Source organism: Rhinolophus hipposideros, assembly GCF_964194185.1.
Source record: "Rhinolophus hipposideros genome assembly, chromosome: 6".
Classification (NCBI taxonomy): domain Eukaryota; kingdom Metazoa; phylum Chordata; class Mammalia; order Chiroptera; family Rhinolophidae; genus Rhinolophus; species Rhinolophus hipposideros.
Genome location: NC_138052.1, coordinates 89,341,523 through 89,364,948, shown reverse-complemented (window position 1 = coordinate 89,364,948; position 23,426 = coordinate 89,341,523). Strand labels below are relative to the sequence as shown.

At 35.6% G+C, this 23,426-nt stretch overlaps 1 protein-coding gene across 2 annotated transcripts in view; it reads left to right on the top strand.

Annotated features, from left to right (window-relative positions):
* CUL3 (cullin 3) overlaps positions 1 to 23,426 on the top strand; it is a 91,791-nt gene that overhangs the window by 31,735 nt on the left and 36,630 nt on the right. For both annotated transcript variants that reach the window (XM_081051877.1, XM_081051878.1), the window contains one exon: positions 9,713 to 9,826. In XM_081051877.1, the coding sequence (XP_080908003.1) occupies positions 9,713 to 9,826 (114 nt within the window). The remainder of the gene's footprint in view (positions 1 to 9,712; positions 9,827 to 23,426) is intronic.

Below are 23,426 nucleotides of genomic sequence, written 5' to 3'. Positions count from 1 at the left end.
CTTGTTGCAAGTAACCATTAAATATTTGAATTCTCATTGGGGAAAGATTTTATATATTCTTTTGAATTAAGAGCTTCACTTTGGACACTTAAAGCAAAGAGTGAGTGGGGAATATTGCCCCTAGGAATGAATTTGATTTTGTAATTGCAAGTAGTGTGCTCTTTGTGAAGTGCTTAAACTTATATTACTGATTATCTATACATTAGAAGTTACTAGTAGAAGAATCTTCCAACATCAATCAAGAAAAAAATTTTCCCTGCAGTGGCTATCTTAATTAATGATAATGTCATGATTCCTCTAATCAATATTGCCATCTTTATTCTAAAAGTTTAGTGTAGATAATGAGAACAATCTTGTCAATCTAGCAAATATCAAGAGGGCAGTGAATTTTATATCATTCAGGAATCACTTGTCATTAGTAAATTCTTAGAAAGTTTTAAATATCTATAGCAGTTAAGATTAATTCTCCTAATCTTAATAGAAGCTTGCTTTGAAATACAAAAATCCTAAGGTTGTTATATGTATTATGAGAGCAGCATCTATTCACCAAACTTGTATTGAATATACAAATAATAAGAGATTGACTGCATTACAAGCTCCTCCAAATACAGAGTAAAATACATCCTTTTATTTATAGAGAATGTATTGTCTTTTAGATACCGCTGGTCTTCACAGAATGTGAAAGAATTTACCAGACTCAGAAGGAATAAGAAGTTAGAAAGTTTATTCAAGAATAAAGGCGCTGGCAGAGAAGCTGCCGGTGGGTAGACAACTGCAGGTTAGCTTTTTGTTATGTAGGAAAGGGTGGGTAAATTTTCTCACAGCAGATGTGACATCCATCTGACTTATAGACTGAGGTCATTTGATTGACATATGCAGGCTGTATAACTAGTTTCTTTCTACACATGCTCCTACCCATAATGCATACAGAAAAACCCACTGGGTAGCCAAGCCATAATGTTCATTTTATTCAAATTGTATTACAATGAGGCTGGAGTTCAAGCTGAAGGCAGGCTCCAGCAGATTGCGCAGGTGTCAAAAACTAGATATTTCTGGTTGGGGTCTTACCTCCTTTTTCTAAGGATGTTTCAACAGAAAAATTTATCTCTAAAGGCTGAGTCTGGGGAGGGGATGCAGGCCTGGGTGATCCCCTTGGGCTCACTGTTAATAACTCTCTTTCCGCCTCATCAGAGAAGTTTCTGTTTTATAGAGGAAAGGAAAGCAAGAATCAAGTGAAAATTGGGAGTTTAAAAATCCAATGTGAAATACGTGGATATGTGTGTGCATGTGTTTTATGTCACTTGTTTCTCAACATTTAAGGCCCTTAAGAATTTTCTGGTAATCTTGTTAAAATGCAGATTCTGACTCAGTAAATCTGAGACAGGACCTAAGATTGTACATTTCTAACAAGCTCCCAGATGATGACCATGTTGACCCTGAAACTACTGTGGAACACACTGAGGAGCAAGATTCAAATCCATACGTGAATAATATAAATATGTAACACAAATAATGTTGTTATGGTAGCAAATACTTAAATGTCATTTAATGTGGGCTAGGCACTGTTCTAAGCATTTTGTGTATATCAGCTCATTTTATATAAACAATAGGTCCTTGAAGTAAGTGCTGCTATTATTATTTTATTAAAACTGATGCACAAAGAAATTAAGTTACTCAAGGTTACACATCCACTTAGTGTTGGATCTGTGATTTGAATCAGGCAAATTGGCTTTTCAGCATCCATACTCCTGTGCTGCCACTATTCACTATATATGACTGTTATATAAAAACAGCAAAACATTGCACTGTCTTTCTTTAATCTTTTAAATCAGGAATTGTAGGGCTAAAGCAAGGAGCTGTGGAGTTCTTTTGAAATGTTTGTGTCGGATTAGAAGAAATGTCTTCTGTTATATTTTGTGGCTTAGCTTCCATTGAGATTTCACTTCTGTACTAAGCCACTTTTTCTGATAGATTTATGCCACATCACTCTGGTGTGATGAAGTGAAAATTTTTTGAGATCTTTAAGAATAATTCCTTAATGACATTTCTTGGAAAAATAGGATTTACGTAACGAGTAAAATTTGTAAAGTGACAAGCCCCCAAATCACGTATGTGGGACTGAAAAAATTCAAATGATATAAGTGCGAACTTAAATGCTCTTTTTAATCATGGGTAAATGTTGCATGTTTATGTAAATACTCTGGTTTCATCAGATGAAACAAGCAATATGTTTTAGAATTTAGAGCCAAAAAGATACATAGCAGACGTCCAGTGACTCTCAGTTATTTTAAAACCATGGGAAACCCCTTTTAAGTCATACAAAACCAATAGAAATCATGTTTCATCAGGGGAAACGGAGCCCGCCCTGCAGTGGTACTAAGGCATCTTAGTGGAGCGTGGTGTGAATGCCATTGATCTAACCAACCCCAGTCCTATTACAGGTAAGAGGAGCTGCAGACCAGATGGTTTAAGTAACTTGGTCATCGTCCTAGTTACAGCTGTCTGCCCTGGGCAGTTGTTTGTAAATACTAGTTGGATTGTTTTAGCTCCTGGATAAATGTTAAACTACTACAGATTTCTAGGAGGTCACACCTCTTAAAAGCACAGTATCTTTAGGATACTTTTTAATGTTCTTTGTTTAATTAGCATGTGCTCCTGTTATTTATGCCCCATTTTGTTTTTAATACATGATGTCTATTTTAGTGCAAAATAATGCTAAACACAAATTTCCATACTTCAGAAATAATGATTATTGTGCTGAGTTTTGAGACTTAAGAAGGGAGTCCTTAACTTTCAGTAATCCCTATCATCATTAATTATATTGCTCAGTTCTAGTTTCAGTGAACTTGAGAACTAACATCTTTATACATAATAAGTTTTAGCTGATGAATGTCTTTGTGTTACCTAGAAATTCTATTAGGATTGGCTGCCTGGGATTTTGCTTCAGGCATTGAAATTTAGAGGGTAAAAAAATGTTAATTAATGATGAAAAATTGTTGTATGTGGATGTGTTAGAGTGTGGGGAACTGTGCAGATTATTAATGCCCTTCAGCTCTCCCACCAGACGAGCTGCTGGCCCAGGGTCAGCCTCCTTGTCAATCCATGAAGATACTTGGATATGAAAACTGAAGGGCAAGCTTGTGCTCGCTGGCCTTTCCTGTCCTCCTCCTTTCTATCATCCTCTTCCTCCTTTGGCCAGTAATTTGACTGATTTGAGGATGTGTTTTTTGCAACTTAGACATTAATTTATCAGTGAACATGTTTTATTGCAATGTCAAAAAATAAAGGTTTTCATTTGACTTAATTCCACTTTAATCTTTGCTAGGGATATAGTAAAAAGAAAAGGAAAGGTTAAATTCACAGAAACAAAGAATGTAGTAGGACAATTTGAGTTATTGCAGTCATTCATAAGATTGATATACTCAAAATAATTCACAATTCCTTCATTGTTTGGCATTCAAGTGGCCTTTATGAGTTAAAACTGTGGTATCATAGCTTCTGTTTATGGTATGATAATAAAACAGGAACCAATTTAAGAATCATAATTGCTGCAAGATTTAAAAAATCAATATACAGTAAGACTAACCTTTTGTTTTTATGTACAGTTCTATGAATTTTATCTTGTGTAGATTCTGATACATATATAACCGATAATCAATATATAATAGAACATTTCCTCACCCTAGAAAACTCCGTTTTCCCTTTATAGTCACATCTTCCCCCATCCCTAATACCTGGCAACTACTGATCTGTGTCACTATAGTTTTGTTCTCTCAAGAATGTGATATAAATGGAGTCATATAGTTTGTAGCCTTTTGAGACTAACTTCTTTGTTGATTCACCATAATTACTTTGAGATTGATCCAAGCTGTTATATGTATCAATAGTTTGTTCGTTTTTGTTGCTAGTAACATTTTATTGTATGAATGTACCATAGTTTGCTTATATCCATTTACCAATTTACTTGTTGAAAGACATTTGGGTTGTATACAGTTTCTTGTATGAATAGAGCTGCTCCAAACTTTCGTGTACAGGTTTTTGTGTGAATATAAGTTTTCATTTCTCTAGGGTAAATATACCTAAGAGTGGGATTGCTGGGTCATATGGTAAGTGTGTATTTAACTTCATAAGATACTGCCAAAATGTTTTCCTGTGAGGCTGTACCGTTTTGCATTCCCTTCTTTTGCCATGTACCATGTTTCCCGGAAAATAAGACCTAGCCAGACAATCAACTCTAATGAGTCTTTTGGAGCAAAAATTAATATAAGACCTGGTCTTATTTTATTATAAGACCGGGTATAATATATAATTATAATATAATATATAATATAATACCAGATCTAATATAATATTATATAATATAATATCAGGTCTTATATTAATGTTTGCTCCAAAAGACTCATTACAGCTGATTGTCCAGCTAGGTCTTATTTCCAGGGAAACACGGTATGGAGAGTTCTAGTTGATGGGAATCTTCTCCAGCACTTGGTATTGTCAGTACATTTTATTAGCCATTCTAACCTGTGTGTAGTGGTATCTCATCCTGGTTTTAATTTGCATTTCCTTAATGGCTAATGTTGCTGAACATCTTTTCATGTACAGAATTGCTTTTATATATATCCTCTTTGGTCTAGTGTCTGTTCAAGTCTTTCGCCCATTTCTTAATTGAATTACTTGTTTTTCCGTACTGAGTTGTAAGAGGCTTTTATTTTTATGTACTCTGGATACAAATAATTTGATGTCTTCTCCCAGTCTATAGTTTCTTTCTAGTATTTTAACGGTATTTACAGAACAAAAGTTTTTAATTTTGATGGAGTACAATTTTATAGACCATGCTTTTTTGGTGTTATGTTGGAGGTTGCTTAAAATCTCAGATGACATTTTTCTTCTTGTGTTTCATTTTCGTATACCTTTTTCATTGAATTACTGTAGTGCTTTGGAAATGATACACTATAACTAGATATTTTTCTCCTAAAGTAAATGTTAATGTTCAGTGTTAGTTGATGACTTACAAAAATCAGGACTCATAATTGCATCAATATTATTAATATATAAGAACATATTCATGTTGAAGAAATTCTGTGAATGGAAGGAACAGAAATGGTTGGTGTGGCTCTTTTAAGCCAGTGGTTTCTTAATTCTGGCGGCAGTATCAGAATCGCTAGGTAGCTTTTCTTACCAAAAAAAAAAAAAAAAAAAAAAAAAACGCAACAGAGATTCCCTTTCTTTGGATCTTGGGTGGGCCCAAAATTTTTTTATTAGTCTTTATTTTTCAGAGAAGTTTTAGATGCACAGCAAAATTAACCAGAAGTTTTCCCATATACTCTCTGCCTTCACAGACAGTTATAGCTTCCTGTGCTTTCAGCATCTCACACCAGAATGGTACACTTGTTACAATGGATGAACCCACGTTGACGTATCAGTATCACCCAGTCTGTAGTTTACATTAGGGTCCCTCTTGAGTTTTGACAAATGAATAATGAAATGTATCCTCCATTATAGTACCAAACAGAATAGTTTCACTGCCCTCTGTGCTCTGCCTGTTATCTCTCCCTCAATCCTAACCCCTGGCAACCAGTTGTTTTTTTAGTCTCCTTAGTTTTGCCTTTTCCAGAATGTCTGTATGGTAGTTGGAATTATACGGTATGTAGCCTTTTTCATAATGTCTTCTTTTACTTAGTACTTACGCGCTTAAGGTTCTTCCATGTCTTTTCATGGCTTGATAGCTCATTTTCTTTTTAGTGTTAAATAATATTCTACTGCCTGGATGTAGCACAATTTAATTTGTTTACCTACTGAAGGTTGCTTCCAAGTTTTGGCAATTATAAAAGCTGTGATAAACATCTGTGTGGGGGTTTTGTGTAGATATAAGTTGTTAACTCCTTTGGTATTTTTACCAAGGAACATAATTGTTGGATCATATGGTAAGCATATGTCTAGTTTTGTGAGAAACTGACATACTGTCTTCCAGAATGTCTTCTATTTTAGCCTTTCCACCAGCAGTGAGTGAGAGTTCCTGGTGCGCTACGCCCTTACCAGCATTTTGTGTTGTCAGTGTCTAGGGTTTTGGCCCTTCTAATAGATACGTAGTGGTATTCCATTGTTTTAATTTGCAATTCCTTAGTGATCAGTTGGTGAACATCTTTTCATACGCTTATTTGCCATCTGGATTTTTTTTGTGTGAGATGTCCAGGTCTTTTGCCAGGTTTTTAAATTGGGTTGTTCATTTTCTTGTTGAGTTATATGAATTCTCTGTATACAGTAAGTCCTCACTTAACATCATTGATAGATTCTGTGAATTTAAGTGAAATGACATACAATGAAATCAGTTTTACCGTAGACTGAGAAACAAGGTAGAACAGTCCCTTATCAGATACGTCTTTTGAAAATGTTTTCTCCTAGTCTGTGTCTTGTCTTCTTATTCTCTTGATGAAAATCTGTTGCTCTTAAATGATTCTAATTCTCCACTGGGTTTCTGATTTCCTGTTTTAAACTATTGTCTGTGTATTGATTTTTCTTTTGCAAGATTAAGTGCTATGCACAGCCATCAGTTTTCAACTACTCATTCTACAGCTGATCCCGTCTTACACTCAACTTCCATGGCTTTCTTACTTGTTCGTGCTTGTCTTGTTCAAATTCCAACTCTTCATCTGGATAATCTCGTGTAGGTTTTCTTAAGCAACAATGCCAGTCATACTTACCTACAGGCCTCTCTGGTTCTGGTACCACCTCTATAGCAGGGTTCCTTCCCATTTGTCTTTGCTGGTGCAAAACCTAATGGTGGTTGTGTTAGAGTCTGAAACGAAGTTACTTCTACACACTGTCCTCACTTTCTGTCTTTTTCACAATTTATTGTTAACTTGTAAAATTAGGTTAATTTTTTCCACTTAATGTGTGTTTTGGTTTATATGCCAACTTATCTTTTTAAAAGCCTGTTTTAATTTTCATAAAAGTTGAATTTTCATCTCATTCTTAACCATTTTATTGTATATATGTGACCAAATATCCATTTGCTTTTCATCTATCAGAGTAGAAAGATATTTTCTAGTATTAGATAAATAATTTTTTTGCGCATAGAATGATCTGAATAGTTAAGAGGAGATTACAGCAAGTGTATCTTAAGAACATTTATTTTATATCTTTTAGGTATATGTGTGTATGTGTAATTATTCAGAAATAAATATAACAATTAACTCTTAATAACTGTTCTAAGTAATATTCACTCTAATTTGTGAGGATAATTTTTGGAAGTATGATGCAAATAGTTTTATTATTTATGACGTGCTAGTTGGTCACATTCTTATTTTGTTGAAAGGCAGGTACTACATTGGTACTTGTTGATATGTTTTACTTTAAAGTATATAAATTAGTGATTTTGAAAAACGTCTTATTTTATAACTTTTTAAATATAATTGGACTCTTTTTCATTTATCCAAACAAATATACCAAGCACATTTTTGTGTTCCAAATTCAAGGTGACTTTAATACAGGTAACACATAACTTGATTTTATAACAAAGGGTATACAGACATTCACTTAAGTCCTTAAGAATAAGTAATTGCTAGATATTCTGGTGTTTGGAATATATAATTTTATTTTTGTTATGTAGTACTGTAGTTTCTGAGGTATTGTCATGGTTTTAATTTAATTGACATTGAAAATTTAGTGGTTCCGTGAAAGAATATGAAGTTTGATGAAGAATTATAAATAGGTACATTTTCAACTGGCTGTGTTTTTGTTTTAGTGTTAGCTACCTTAGGAATTTGCATCTGACAAGTGGTAGGCTTAATGAGTTGAAATAAGTGATATATTTTTCACTTTGTATAATAGTATTTGTTTAACAGTACTATTAACTAATGGACATGGATGTTATCGCTTTTGACATAGTCAACATATTTACGGAATAATTTCTCAGTGATGTATTTTGAAGTCCAAGAGCTTCAAAATACATCTGTGTTTAAGACAAAATTCAGTTGTGAACAAAATATTAAATGTATAGTAAAGTCTAATTTATGTGATGTAGGCTAGTGGTTTTCATACTATATGTTTAGTAGAATAGATATATTGTCCCATCACTAAAATCTCTTGGTCTCTTTTTCTCTTAATATATAAGAAAAATAAATTAGATACAATTTTCTCAATTAGAATTTATTCTCCCATGTGTTGGGAATAGTTTGTTATGTGTATTTTCTAGCAGTGTTTGGCACTTCCAACCACTTGTTTATACTAGTTAAGAGACGCAGTGACATTTTATTTACATGTGTTTAGAATTCGGGTTTATAGATATATTATCTCAACACGTGTATTAAATAATGTGTTTCTCAAAAACACCATGACTTCAGATTCTCCCCAACCTGAAAAAGTTTACTAGTGCAGATTATCTATGGTAAAGGATGTTTGGAGAGAAAGGTGTCTGGTTAGGCTGGAGTTCTTGAGAGTTGAGCTAGACCACAGAGGATTGGTTGGATTTGAATAACTGGAAAGGTTGGCAATATAGTCCCAAAGTGTTATAAGAACTTAGGGGATAAACACACTACTACTTCATGGTAAAGCTGGAACCAGTCTAGATTCTGTTCCTTAGTCAAATAATATTTCCATTGGACTGATAGCATAGCAGGAAGTAGTAGTAGTCAGTAACCTTACTGGAGAAGGTGGCAGTATGTTTGTGGACTATGTTAAAGAACTTTTGAAGTCTTCATAATCTTACCAGGATTGCATTAGGAAGGCATTTCAGACTCAGGGAACTTTATGTGCAAAGGCAGATAGCCTGAAAGAGCTTACCATGTTGGAAGTTGATCATGGTATTGGAGGGGCGGGGGGAATGAAATAAAGGGTCTGTTCTAGGTGTGGGAGGTACACATGGAAAAGACAGAAGCCCTGCTGCTGAGGAGCTTACATTTTAGTGGGAGAAACAAATAAATAGTAATATAATAGGCAGTGATGAGTACTGGGAGGAACAATAAAGTACAGGGTGAAGGAGTAAAGATAGAGGTTGTTTGAGGTAGGGTGGTCAGGGCAAAGCTCTTGTGGGAGTGAAACAAGTAGTAAGAAGTGAGGGAGTGAGCTCTGAATCAAGGCAGAAGAAATGACAGCACATTTGCTGTGTGCAGCTCCATTTTAGCTAGAGTGTCCTAAATTAATAGTTTTTGCTCACTGAGTGTTTACGGAGTGCCAGGCACTGTTCTAAGTGTGTCACAAGTGTTAATTCAATCCTGACAACAATCCTATGAAGTGGACTCTATTTCCCACATGAGGAAACTGAAGCATAAAGATTAATTTACCCAAAGTCACACAGCTAGTCAGGGAGGTGGGATTCAAGCCCAGGTAGTTTGACCCCAGAATCAGTGGTCTTACCGTTCTTTAAAGATTGGGGATGGGGGGTGTAGTTGGAACAATAGCCTGGGGCCAGTACTGTAGGGCCCTGCAGTTCCTTACAAGTATTTAGGATTTTATTCTGACTGTGATGTTCAGTGCCCAGAAGGTTGCTTTCTGATTCTGGAGGTCGAGGGACAGGTCTGGACTACAAAACACATTTGTTAGTCATCGTACGTAGACTATATTATAGCTTAAAGTATTTCTACTGGCGTGTAATGTATTTTTTTAATTTAAAATTGAAGAGTCTACTTCATTATTTTATTGAACACATATGTGCATGTATACATACGAGCGTGTGTATGTATAAACAAACTGTAATGAACTCTTCTGTTAATAGGTACGAGAAGATGTACTTAATTCATTGAATAACAACTTTCTTCAAACGCTAAATCAAGCTTGGAACGATCATCAAACAGCTATGGTGATGATTAGAGACATACTCATGTATATGGTAAGTAGAGCTTTTTATGGTTGTTTTTCCTTTAAGAAGTTAGGCATTTCGAAGCAAAATGTCTTTTTTCTGTTCCATTTGTTGGATAGTCAAAGTCAGTGTGGAAGGTGCTTTTTTTAATAAACTATTTCTTTTGCGATGGCCACCTTATATAAGTGAAGTCTTATGTTTCATATACTTCCATTAGAGTGGAAGACTGAAAGGGAAAGATTTCATTTTTTTCTCAATATCTAGTACTTGAGCTTCAAAATGGAAAATAATAAAAAGCTTTATTAACATCTCCTCTTGAGTAAGGTGGTTGAGTGACAGCATGATAGATGAAAGCTGAATATTCTGTTACAAGTTTTTAAAACCTAATGTCCCTATATCTTCAGTGACAGGATGTCATTTTAGAAATATTTTTGTAATAATTACATTCTAATAGCTGCCATCTATCTCTCCTAATAGTAAATCCTTGCAGTATGTATATTCTTCAGGTATATATTCCATTTTTCACCTATTATTACTGTGTTTTTTATCAGTCAAGAAAATTACCTTGTTCAGCATGAAAATTTGGAAAACATTGACTTGAACTAAGATGTTTGATTACTTTCAAGAAGATTAAACTATCAGTTTTTTTAGCTTGAGTATGATTGTAGAATGAAACTAAATTCATTAAGCTTAATTATTCTGTCACTGCAAAATTATCAAATCTAGTAACTTGTTACTTCAGCGTTTATGTTTGGGAATTGGACATAATAGTTTTCTTGTAAGCTTTCACTCGCTGCTTTTCAAATTTTAATTTTCAGTTTCTTTAGTTTTGATTTTTAGTTGTAATATAGTGGTGAGAGCTTGTCCTAGTTTCTTTCACTTGATAGAGTAAGGTGTGGAAAGAATTTTCAATGAGAGCAAACAGCTGTGAAGCTTTTTGTTGTGCTGAGTGGATTCAGTCAGGCCTATTACCGTTGGTTTTGTAGGGCTTAATGGCAAGGGGGCCACGAAGAGCCTGCTTCATTTATCAAGGGGTTGATAAAGGTATAACAAATTATGTAGGCTTTCTGAGCCTCACGTTTCCTCTTCAGGATATAGATTCATCTTTTCTTAATATTTTGAGGCAAATGAGGTAGCATGTGCACACAAAATGTCTGAGATAAAAATGTAAAATAAGTTAGCTTACCGCTCTTCTCTGGAATTGATGAGTCTTTCAATTCTAGCACTAACACTAAGGTAGAAAACCACTTGTAATTTTATGATCCATTGCTCTACTTATGAAAGAAGTATTTTAAAATTATACATACCCACTCTTATATTATTTTTAAACTTTGTTTTATTTCAGTTCCTTTTTTTTGTTGTTCTCAAATGAAATCTCAAACCTGGGATCCTGGCTGTTACGTGACCATAGTCAAGTTCATTCCTCAGCTTCCTCATTTATAAAATGAAAATAATGTGCCAACTAGGTATGGTAGCCGTGGGGCTTAAAGGAGCCATTCACGTAAAGCACTTATAGGGCCCTGGACCACAGTAGTGTGCTTAGTAAAATTAACTGGTCTGCTTGTCCTTTCATCCTTTCATCAAACCCACCTGCTACTCCCACAACCCTGGATCAGCCTATCAACTTGAACCTTTCCTGGGCCTCTGCCGGAGGAAGCCCCACGCGAGGTAGATTAGTGCCACTATTTGTCCAGTGTCACAAACCTCCACACTGCCTAGCAGTCTCCCTCTTTCTCTATTCAGCTCATTCCACCACTTGGAAATATTTTTTTCTCTTCAAACTTCCAGTTCTCTTGCTGGTCTTTTAATAAATGATTTTGTGTGCTATCTCTGAAAGAAAAGAAAAAGCATCAGGTAGAAACTATGTTCACATCTTGCCACTGAATCTATAAGTTTACCTATGTTTTCTCCCCTTTGGTGTTTTTCTTTCCTGTTTTAATGGAGGGTGCTATCTCTTCTGTCAAAGGTCAGTTCTCCATCTGTGCTAAGGATCACATCCCTTTCTACCTTGGCAAAAACCTGGAGTATTTGCAGGTTCTGCCTTTTTACTGTGTGCTACTCATCAGCTTTATACATGTTTGGGCCACTCACATCCTCAAAATAAAATTCCACTTTTTCTGTTGGACCCATGCTGCATTTCCGTTCACAGCTAAATGTCTCATAAGAAATGTTGACACTTGTTATCTATCTTTTCTCATCTTTCATTCACCTTGAATAATGTGTTCCAGTTAAGCTTCTGTCTTAACTATTCTGTTCTGTCTTGCTTTTATTATGATCACCATATCTACACATCTCAAGCAAAGATCACTGCTAATTCTCATGCGCCTTTACTTTTTTTCAGCAGCATTTGGCACAGTAGACTAGTCTTTTCTTCTGACATGTTGGGTCCTTAATTTCTGTGACAAAGCACTCTTGGTATGCCTCCTACCTTTCTGATTCTTCCTTCTCTGACCCTTGACTGGAAATGTTCTTCGGGCTTAGTCCTAGATTTCCTTCTCCGGGTACACTTCATTTACTACCATAGCTTCATTTGGTGCCTCTGTGCAGATGATTCCCAAATTACGTCACTAACCTCATTCTCTGAGGTTTAGGCTCATCTAGTTATTTGTCTAGTTGATGGCTCCCTTCATTGTCTGAGAAGTTCTTCCAACTTGGCGTCTCCAAATGAGCTTATAATCAGTGTCATTTCATTTGTTCATGCCGGAAACCTGGGACTTAGTCTTGTCAGTTTCTCTCTCTACATCATGTATTTCTAGAATCTGCAATTTCTCTCTGTTTTACATCTATTAACCAAGACCAAAGCACCTTCATTTCTCTCTTCGAGCATTCAGTAACTAGTGTTACAACATTCCCTGTGCTCCTCTCTATTTTCCTTTCCATATTGCTCCCAGAGTTACTATGTTACTTCCCTGCTGAAATCTTTCTCTGCCATCTTGGAATCTTCACACATGCCTGCTGTCTGGAAATGTTTCTAGAATGTTTCCTCTTTATGTGATTTGCTCCCACTCACCTTTTAAGTCTTAGCTTAAATTTCTGGTAAGCTTTCCCTGATTCACGCTGTGAATGTTCTGCCCACTGGCCGCACTTGCTTTTATTGTGTACCCAATACTGTAGCTTTGCAGCATTTATCACATTCATGAAAAACAGTTTAGTGCCTCGTTTCCTGACTAGATTGGACTTTCTGAGGAGGGGCTGATACCTCTGTCAAAATACTGTGTCTCCAGCACCTCACAGAGCTCCTTGCACAAACTGCGCACTTAAATATATTTCCAGTGAACTAATATACAGATTCTTTTTTAACAAATTGTGATTTTTTTCGTAGTGCTTGTTAAAATATGTTCTTTTAGATTCAGAAATTAAAGTGTTGATGAGATACCCTCATATTCCACAAAATAGAATTCTTTCATTTTCATATCCTCCATTCTCTTTTATTTTTTCTTTTTATTTACAGTATTCTGGGCTTAAATAAATGAGTGTTTTTAAAAATTAAGGTAAAATTTATATACACTGAAACGTGCGTCTTTTGGAGCAAAAAAATATATAAAATTATTTTGACAGGTATATACACCCATGTAACCAATAAATATGTCAGTCAGAATAAATGATTTTCTAAAAATCAAAAGTTTTTCCTGTCGACATCTACGTTATTATTATTATTATTATTATTATTATTATGAATATCTCTACCCTCATTCCAGACTTTTTCAGGTCACATTACCTGCTAGATAGGACATATACCTGAGGTGTACCAGTTCATGGCAACTAAACAGATTTCTTCTTTTTATGAATACGAACTCTAGATCTCCGTCTGAGAGAGAGAGGAGAGATGCTTCATTGTCAACCCACATACCACCTACTCAACTAGTTGACTTTTACTCTTAACAAGGAATTGTCTGTGTCAAAAATGTCACACATGAACCTCAGTGTGTAGACACTAGGGACACACTAACTCTTGAAAATGAAATGTGTTCACAGGTTACATGAAGGCAACCATTGGTCAAAATTTGTCCCACATAACTTGGTTGTTTGGCAGGTTCAGTGTTTCAAAAAAAAAAAAAGTGTTCATGTATCTAGATGGAACATGTGACCTCTAGTTTCTGCCACTCCACCTCTTCCTAATGTTTGACATTTGCATTACCTGTTTGGCCCCTGAACACAATAGAGTTTGTAATTTCAGCTTTACTTAATTTATTTTTAATTCATTCTTTTTTTAAAGAATGATTAACATGTTGAAATTTTAAGGTTGGTTTGGAGGTGCTCAGTATAAGCTTTATTTTCAGTTTTAATTGTTTAAAAGATTATAAAATACTCAAAATTTCCCCCAATTAGTAAAGTTTGTTATAGGTTACATACCATGTTTCCCCGAAAATAAGCCCTAGCCGGACATTCAGCTCTAATGCGTCTTTTGGGGCAAAAATTAATATAAGACCTGGTCTTATTTTACTATCAGACTGGGTATAATATAATATAATACCAGGTATAATATAATGTAATACCGGGTATAACGTAATATAAGACTGGGTCTTATGTTAATTTTTGCTCCAAAAGATGCATTAAAGCTGATTGTTTGGCTAGGTCTTATTTTCGGGGAAACAGGGTAATAGCTTTAATTGTATAATCCATAAGTATATATTAATGTTCCATTCATTTTTCCCCCTTAAATTATAAAAATGAATACAATATGAAGAGGAAATTAAATATGGATGGTATTTTATAGGCTTCTTTTGAGTAATTAGAATTAATGTCAAAGGAAATAGGAGAGCATTTCCTATTATGATATATAGGTTAAGAGAAAGTTAATAGAGGAATTTTCTACATAAAACATGGTAAATTTCAAAGATGTTTTTATGTTTTTACTTGAATTTTTCTGTTACTAGTGATTGTCACAACAGCAAAGATACAGACAGTAGTATTGCAAGTTAGTCTTAAAGTTTAGAGAGTATAAATTCAAAATCATGGGGAGAGTTAAATTAACTCAGGGAAGAGGGTCAGTGCTTCTTTGAGGTATTTGGAAAGTCATCAAGGATGATAAAGTGGTAAGGGTGGAATGTAGTAATAACTTTGTGGGGAGAAACTGAAGGAGGAACTCTCTTCTGATGCTCTTGTCTTCTCAGTAAAATAGAAGGTGAGGCCAGCAGTTGAGGGTGACAGAAGCATATGAGGTGTTGAGGAATGTGGTAGACTGAACAATGGTTCCTGAGATAGGTCCATAACTAATGTCTGGAACGTAAGGATTGTTACCTTATACGGCCAAAGGAACTTTGCAGATGTTATTAGATTGAGGATTTTGAGATGAGGAAATTGTCCTAGGCTATCCTGGTGGGCCCAGTTGAATCACAGGGTTCTTCCGAAAGAAAGGGTCACAAGACAGAGTCGGAGGAGAAAGGGATGTGATGACAGAGGCAGAAATTGGAATGGTATACTTTGAAGATGGAGGAGGACTACAGCCAAGGAATACATGTGGCCACTGGAAGCTGAAGAAGGCCAGGAAGTGGATTCCCCCTCAGAGCTTCCAAAAGGAACCAGCCCTGCAGACATCTTGACTTTAGCCCAGTGAATCTGATTTTAGTCTTCTGCACTCTAGAGCTATAAGAGGATATATAAGCTACTGAATTAGTGGTAATTTGTTCAGCAACAATAGGAAACTAATATAAGGGAAAAGTTTGGTCAGTCTCCTGTGCTGGGGTCAACTATCTGGAAATAAACAAATCACCTATAATTGTGAGGGCATAATTTAGGTGAGTTGGCACAAATTGTGTATAGTGGAGGCAGTCAGCAGAATTTATACTTTTTCCAAGGGATACTTGGCAATCTCAGAGAAGAATGTTCAAAATAAGGAAAACCCACTGGTAGAATTTGCCTTTTTGAGTATGGGGGAGAATTCCTTTTTTTCTTTTTTTTCTTTTTTTTTTTTAGAATAAGCTTTTTTTTTATCAAAGAAGTACTGATGCGCAAATGCTGCAGATTAACTTTCAAAAACTGCCTTCATGAATTCTAAGATCATTAGTATCACTGATGAAATGGTTGATCATGGCTGTTTAATAAGTAGGCATGTGAATCATAAGGTCCCAGGAAAAGTTTTAGGTACATATTAGGGATCAGTAGACCTGAAGATCCAGAGAGAGAAAAGAGCAGATTTGTTAAAGTGTAACAAAGTAGGAAATGTAGAAGGAAAAGATCTTCAGTGCCAGAGATGTTTGATGTTTTCTAATAATGAGGTTCAAGGTTTGCCCATATCAGTGTGAGGGAGGGAATCCTGGTAAGATGGGAGATGAAAATTAAGGCATCTGTAAGGAGTGTGTCAGATTGGTAGTCACTGAATGTTGCAGTTACCAAAGGTAATAGACCGTGAGGAGTAGAGTTGACAAGAATAATGTAAGCCATTTGCTGAAGGTACCAAGGACTGTGTGTCCTTGGACATCAGAAATAAGATGACAACATGGAGACGGTGGAACTTGTGAGTGTATTTTCTCCTATAGATTTTGATGCTTGTAGGTCCAAAAAACATTTCTTCTTTACAATATTCTAGATTACACATTTAGAGGAGTTTGAAAATAACTGTATTCTGGAAGAGCACAGATAGGTTGCTTAAGAATCTTCTTGGCACTTTCTCTGTTTTCAAAATAATATCTTAGAAGAAAATGGGATCTAGTGGCTGTGGGACCATTACGCTTCACTTCACACCTGTTCAGTGTTTTTTCTGACTGCTTTTGCAAGAAGGGTCTGTTCAAGGCAGGCTTTCCCCATAGGTGCTCTAGTGTTGGCATTGGTGGCTGACAGTATAAATACCTTGGCATCTTTTTATGGTTAGGTCAGAAGCCAAGTACGAGGCCCTTATGTGAAATAAAACCAGGGCATCATCATAAACACTTTAAAAGATTAGGAGTGTTGTATTTGATAATTGGGATTTCTTCGTTGCCTTCCATTTCAATTTCTGTTTCAAACAAATTAATAGAACCATAAATACTTCGGTTACTCTGCCTGGTGAACTGTGTGTGTGTGTGTGTGTGTGTGTGTGTGTGTGTGTGTGTGTGTGTGTGTCCGCGCGCAGGTGCGCGCTTGCGTGCAGTAAAGATGGAGCAGTCCTTGACACTGAATTCGGGAGGCAAGTATGTATTCAGCGTGAAGTAGGCCCTGTGGTACATCAGAAATAGAGCATGTATTTCTTTGTGTAAAAAGGAAGTAAAACTTGGGTACATAAAGGGAGCTGCTCCCAATTATACATAGGAAATTTGGAGTAGTGAGAAAGATACTTAATGATGAATTAAGAGACACCCAGCTTTAGTTCCTACTTTATCGTTCATTTGCTTAAGTCATTTAACCTCTCTGGGTCCCTTTTTTCCTTATAAGGAAAATAAGTTTATTGGATAAGCGTTCTGATTTCTGAGGCTTTCGGGGGTTATAAGCCCCTTGGAGAACGGCCCTCTCCTAGAAGATGCATGTGTGTGTGTACACACCATACAACATACACTTTATATGCAGTTCCAAGGGGTTCGTGGCTTCCCTGAAGCCTGTCTATGGGATCTGGTTGAAGACGTGTTGGTCAGATCATTTAAAATTTTAAAGCTCTTTCAGCTCTGAGGTTGATAGAGTATTGGCTGCCTATAAGCCTACCCAGTACTATTCCTTATAATGGCAGATAGCCCTTAGTGTGTGCCAGGTACTGTTTTAACCACCGTAAGTATATACTCATTTAATCCTCACAAAATACTACAAAATATTTTAAATACCTGACCTTTCAGGTGAGTATTGTACTCTACATTTTGTGAATGAATAAACTGAGTTAATCAGGTTAAAAGTTGAGGTTAGTGAGATTAACCTGCCAAGATCACACAGTTACTACATTACTGGAATAGTGAAGTCTTTGTTGATTCCAAACAAAGACCCATGGTCTTCACCTCAGTGCAGAATTATGTATGTCAAATCTGCTTAACAGAATTTATAAAAATTTACCCAGAATCGACCTAACATTCACTCATCTTTGTGCTTAGGACAATAAATTCATTCGTCAGCTATACAAGTATCAAGCCCGCTTCTAAAAAGCTGTTTCCTTTTTGCAAATTCTTCCGTCATTGGGAAATTTTTTGATGTGGATATCTGTTTGGGCAGGTAATCTTGGTTTCCCAAGCCTAGTTTAAGAACAGTGACTTTATCTATGATCCAAGTGTAAGCTACCAAAGCACATTGGAAAACTTTGCTATTCTGTGTTTCTTTTCTCATTTTTTATTTTGAATCTGATATTAAAACCCTTGTTGAAGAATTGACTTTCTAAGACTTTAGATTGTTAATTGTCATCAGAAGCGATTTAAAACCATCATTATTGTAATACTTAGAAACTCCCCAAAATGTTAACTGCCCTAGCAATTACTCTATCCACTTGATCGTATGCTAGCCCTACACTAATTTGAAAGTCGTCTTCTAAATTTTTTTGAAAACATTTTTGTTGATATATATCAAAAGTAGTACACAAGTCTGTTTTGCCCATTTTCTGAAAATGTGTTTTCTTGGTTTTGGTTTTGTTTTTTAGTAATTTGTGAAAGTTCTTTATATATTTTGGATAGATGTCCTTTGTCAGATAAATGTATTGTGAAATACCGTCTTCCCTTCTGGGCTTGCCTTTTTTCTCTCTTAATGGTAACGTTGAAGAAAAAGTTTTCAATTTCAGTTTAATGCCAGTTTTTCAGTCTGTAATTGCTGAATAAAGTATTGCATACATACCTGTTTGGACAAACTTATTAACCATGTTCCAATCTTTCACGTCTTTACTAATTTTTTTTGTCTGTTTGTCCTATCAGCTATTAAGAAATGTTCAAATCTTCAGATTTGTAATATTACTCATTACAAATTTAGATTTATGTATTTCTCCTTGTAGTGTATGTATTTTGAGTTTTTGTTACAAAGTGAATATTAATTTAGTATCATTTTATCTTTCTGTTGAATTGACTCATTTTTATGAAATAGCCTTCTTTATCTCTAGTAATACTTCTTGCCTTAAAGTCTGTTTTGTCTAGTATTACTATGTGACCTTTCCTTTTGTTAATATTTGCATGGCACATTTCTTCCCATCCTTCCCACCTTTCTGTGTCTTTGTATTTAAGGTTTGTCACTTGTAAGCACCACACAGTAACATGCTTTTTAAGTCCATCTGATCATCTTTGTTTTTAAATTGAAGCATATAGTTCACTTGCATTTAATGTAAGCACTGATACGTTTGGGTTTACTTTGCCATTCTACTATTTTTTTTCTATTTGTCTCATCTGTTTTTTATTGGTTTTCCCAGCTTGCCTTCTTGAGGTGCATTAAGAATGTTTTATTATACCATTAGCTGTTATTTATATGTTCTTTTTAAATTATTTTAGTGGTTAACTTAGAGATCACAATATAGATCCTTGACTTATAGTTTACTTTGTTAGTTTTGTTTTGTTTTTAACCATTTATTGAATACTGTAAAAGTCTTAGAATACTTTGACTTTCTGGGTTTTTTTCCCCCCTTGGTTTTCAGACACTTGATCCTGAGGTGTTTTGTTTTGGTGGTGGGGAACAAACCTGGTAATTTTACCAACACTGTATATAAAAATGTGAAGGCCCTGGATACTATCTTTCTTCAAAAGAAATATACTTTTCTTCTGGCAGGCAGGCACAGCCTGGGGCAGATCACTATGATTTAGTTGAGAGTTGGCTTTCAGGCTATGTTAAGGTTGGCCTATTTTTAGTTAGCCTTTATTTCCAGGACATATCTTTACTCACAGGGAATAACCCTTCTGGGGTCTCTGCTAAAACTTGAGGTGTTTATCAGTTTGCTTTCCACATTACGGCGCTTTGAATCCCAGCTTTGGTCTCCTCACCACTGCCAGTCGGCAGGCTGTGTCTGTTCAGCTCCTTTGCCTCCCAGCGCTGCTTTATTGGTGTTTTGGTGTCTCGCCCAGGTTTAGGTAGTGTGTCAGTAAACATCTCGATGAAACTTCTCTGCAGAATATCTGCTTCTTTGCATTTCTCTCCTCTGCAGACTTTGGCCTCCTAGGCCTAGCTGCTTGATAGCCAGCCCACCTGTGACTTTCTGCTTGGCCTCCTATTTCCAGTCCTCCAAATTCAACAAATGACCCAAAGGAATGAGTAAAGTGAGGCTCCTCTCCTATACGCGCCTTTTCTTTAGACTCTTTTCTTTTTTTAAGGTTTGTATTAAAATATGGCTAACATACAATATTATATTAGTTTGAGGTACATCATAGTTATTTAGCAGTACCCACCTGGCATTATATGCAGTTATTACCACACTATTGATTACATTCCCTGTGCTAAAGAAGTGATCACCGTGATAAGTCCAGCAACCATCTGACACTGTACCATGATGCTTTTACAATATTATTGACTGTATTCCCTATGCTGTACATTACATCTCCATGACTTATTTGTTTTATACTTGGAACTTTGAACCTCTTGTTCCCCTTTATCTCCCCCACTTTTTTAATTTTTCAATTACACTTGACATAGAATTTTGACCCCACAAATCCACGTTACCTTTGTTGCTCTTTGATGCTTTTAAACAGTTGGCGTTTGTTTGGCTTTTTAAAAAATTATTGTAAAATACACATAACATAAAATTAATTATCTTAACCATTTTTAAGTGTACAGGTCAGTGATATTAAGTACATTCACACTGTCGTGCAACTGTCACCTCCATCCATTTCTAGAATTTTGATCTTGGCAAAACTAAAACTCTGTACCCATTAAACAATAACTCCATTTTGTATTCCCTCTTCCCTGCAGCCCCTGGCCACCACCATTGTACTTCCTGTCTATGAATTTGACCACTCTAGGTACCTCATAAGTGTAATCATAGAGTTCATCTGTGTTGTATCATATGTCAGAATTTCCTTGATTTTTAAGGCCGAATAATATTCTGTTGTATGTATGTACCACATTTTGCTTATATATTTATTTGTCAGTGGACAAGGGTTGTTTTTCACCTTTGGCTATTTTAAGTAATGCTGCTATGAATATGGGTGTACAAATATTTCTTCAAGACTCTGCGGAGGAACTCCAGTTTCTCCATATCCTCACCAACACTTATTATCTGGTGTGTTTTGTTTGTTTGTTTGTTTGTTTGTTTGTGGGTTTGTTTTTATTTTTTGATAGTAGCTATGTTGGTGGGTGTGAGGTGGTAGCTTTTTATTTTCTTCCAGCTTTTATGGTTGTTCTTGCCAGAGGAGTTGGTTTTATAAAGCTGATTTTTTAAGCCTAGAAATAGAACTACGCGGAATAGCATCTTGATGTAGATACTGTTTTACAGATGGGAAGCTGACACAGAGTTAACGTGACACCTAGTAAATGGCAGAGATAGGATTGAAACAGTCTGTCTAGCACCTAAATCTATACTCTTAACAACCGAATTATACTCGTATCGCTTCTCTAATACACTTCTTTCCTAATTTCTTCTTACAATTTCATTGATCCAAGACCTGGAGGGTGTTTACTTTTATGGTTCTAATAGGGACTATTTTCTAGTGTTGTTGGGTTTTTTCTCTACCGTTAGATTATTACACTTTGGAGTAGGGAACAGTGCTTTTATTTATGATTTGGTGCAATATACACAGCTTTAGAGAAACATGACTAGGGTTTTGAGTTGTCAAATGTCCTAGTCCTAGGATGCAGTTCTTAAAATAAGTGAAAATTATTTAAAAATAGAATTTCTTACAACTGCATTATTTTTAAAACTTTCACAGGCCTGAGAGAGAGGCCTGTAAATTCTGGGCCCATTTACAGTGATGGAAACTGAGCTTTAGTTGTGGGACTGTTTTAAAACCAGGTTTTTTGACACCATGTTCTGTGCTTTTTCATTCACTTTACCAGTAATATTGTTAAATCCAGAAGTGATTCTCTTTGTGTACAATTTAATTGTTTCATGTGTTTCCAAAGGTTCCCTTTCAGCAATGGAATCAGGCACTAGCATTGTGGAAAATACTGAGATAGTTCTTTAAACTTTGATCTAATTAGACTTTTTTCCTACTACAATACTGCAGTAGAAACTTTCTGTTACTTTTCTGGGGTGGGTGGGTGGATGTGTGTTTGGGGGGGAGGGTGGTTGATGCTTTTAAATTTTCTATTTTTATCTTCATTGCGTTAAGCCTTCTTAAGTCATGTTTATTCATGTTTAGAAAGGGAACCCTATTTGAAAACACTTAGATTTATTACTTGCTGATAGAAGATAGCCTAGTGATTAAGCTTGGGAAAGCAGGTTCAAACATGTTCTAACAGACAGTAGCTACTTGTTACAGAGTTATTTGCTTGTTTGGTCTTTTTTGTAAAATGAGTTTTAACTCTTCAGGGTTTGTCTCTAGTTTCTGAGTAGGATAAATGTTTAATATTTATGAAGATTTTCAAAATTCTGTTTACATTCCTCTTTTCCTATCCTCTCTTTTAAAAAACAAGACAGTTATAGATCCTCTTGGCTGTGAGGACAAGAAACTGAAAGAATTATTTAAGAGTTTGATTAACCAGCTTTACAATTTGCTTGATAAACCAACTTTCAGAGCTATTTGCTACCATTTTAACTGTGGTCTTTGCCTAAATGAATAGCTGCCAGTGGCCACAGGGGGAACCAGGCAAGGAAGTATAGATGAATACCTACTAATCCATAATTGCCCTTGGTTCATTAGTGGTATTAAAAGTACTGAAGTATTAAAAGTACTACTGGTATTTGAAGGAAAAATTTTATAAACTGCTCCCTTAGGCACTATAATTAAAACAAAGGACTATTGTATTTATATTTGGAGCACTAAGTTTTCAGAATTGAATGTGACCCAAAGGTTAGTTTTAGAGTTTGCTTCCCAAATACCTCTTTAATTGTGCAAGAAAACATTATAAAATGAGACACTAGATATGAGTGATACTGTGAAAGGGCTTATAATTTGTTTCTTTCCTTGGGTGCACCATTGCTTACTGTGCCCAATATCCACTTATCCTAGTTTGCTTTCCTGTGACATAATGACTTGTTAAAAATATTTGTTAAATAATTTCTTTCAGATAAATTAAGTAGTAAGAGTTAAGTTACTTTTTGAACTTCTCATTAACAAATTATTTTTTGTTTTATTTTGATGTATTTTTAATACCATTCTCAGTAATGAAGCTGTTTAGCCCACTTACAAAGTCACTCCTTGACTTTGCACAGGTGTAGCTTTCATAAGATTTATACTTTTGCATAGTGCATCTTGACACCTCTAAGGATGCTTTTGCATGCTGAGTTTGATCTTACCTACATTAGTTAAATATTTAGGTATCTTGGTGGATTAGGTACCTTGGTGAAGACATCAGTTAAGGGGAAAAGGCAAATCTTTACCAAGATGGTGGGAGTAGTAATATCTGTGACCTTGTAAGGCCAAGCACTTTGTAGGCTGATGTCCTGTTGCTAAGAATGAGAAGAGCCCTAGGTCATGAGTAGGGGTTTTACATGGACATCAGCTGGTTGAGGTTCCCTTTCCTTTTGTAGCAGAGGAAGAAAGACTACAACTCTCTACCTCAGCTCCTAGAGACCTGTCTGTCCTAGTTGATGCTTTTAAACAGATGGTACTTTTTTTTTTAATCTAGCTTTTATAGTTGTTCTTGGCAGTTGGGAAGTTGGCTTATAAAAGCT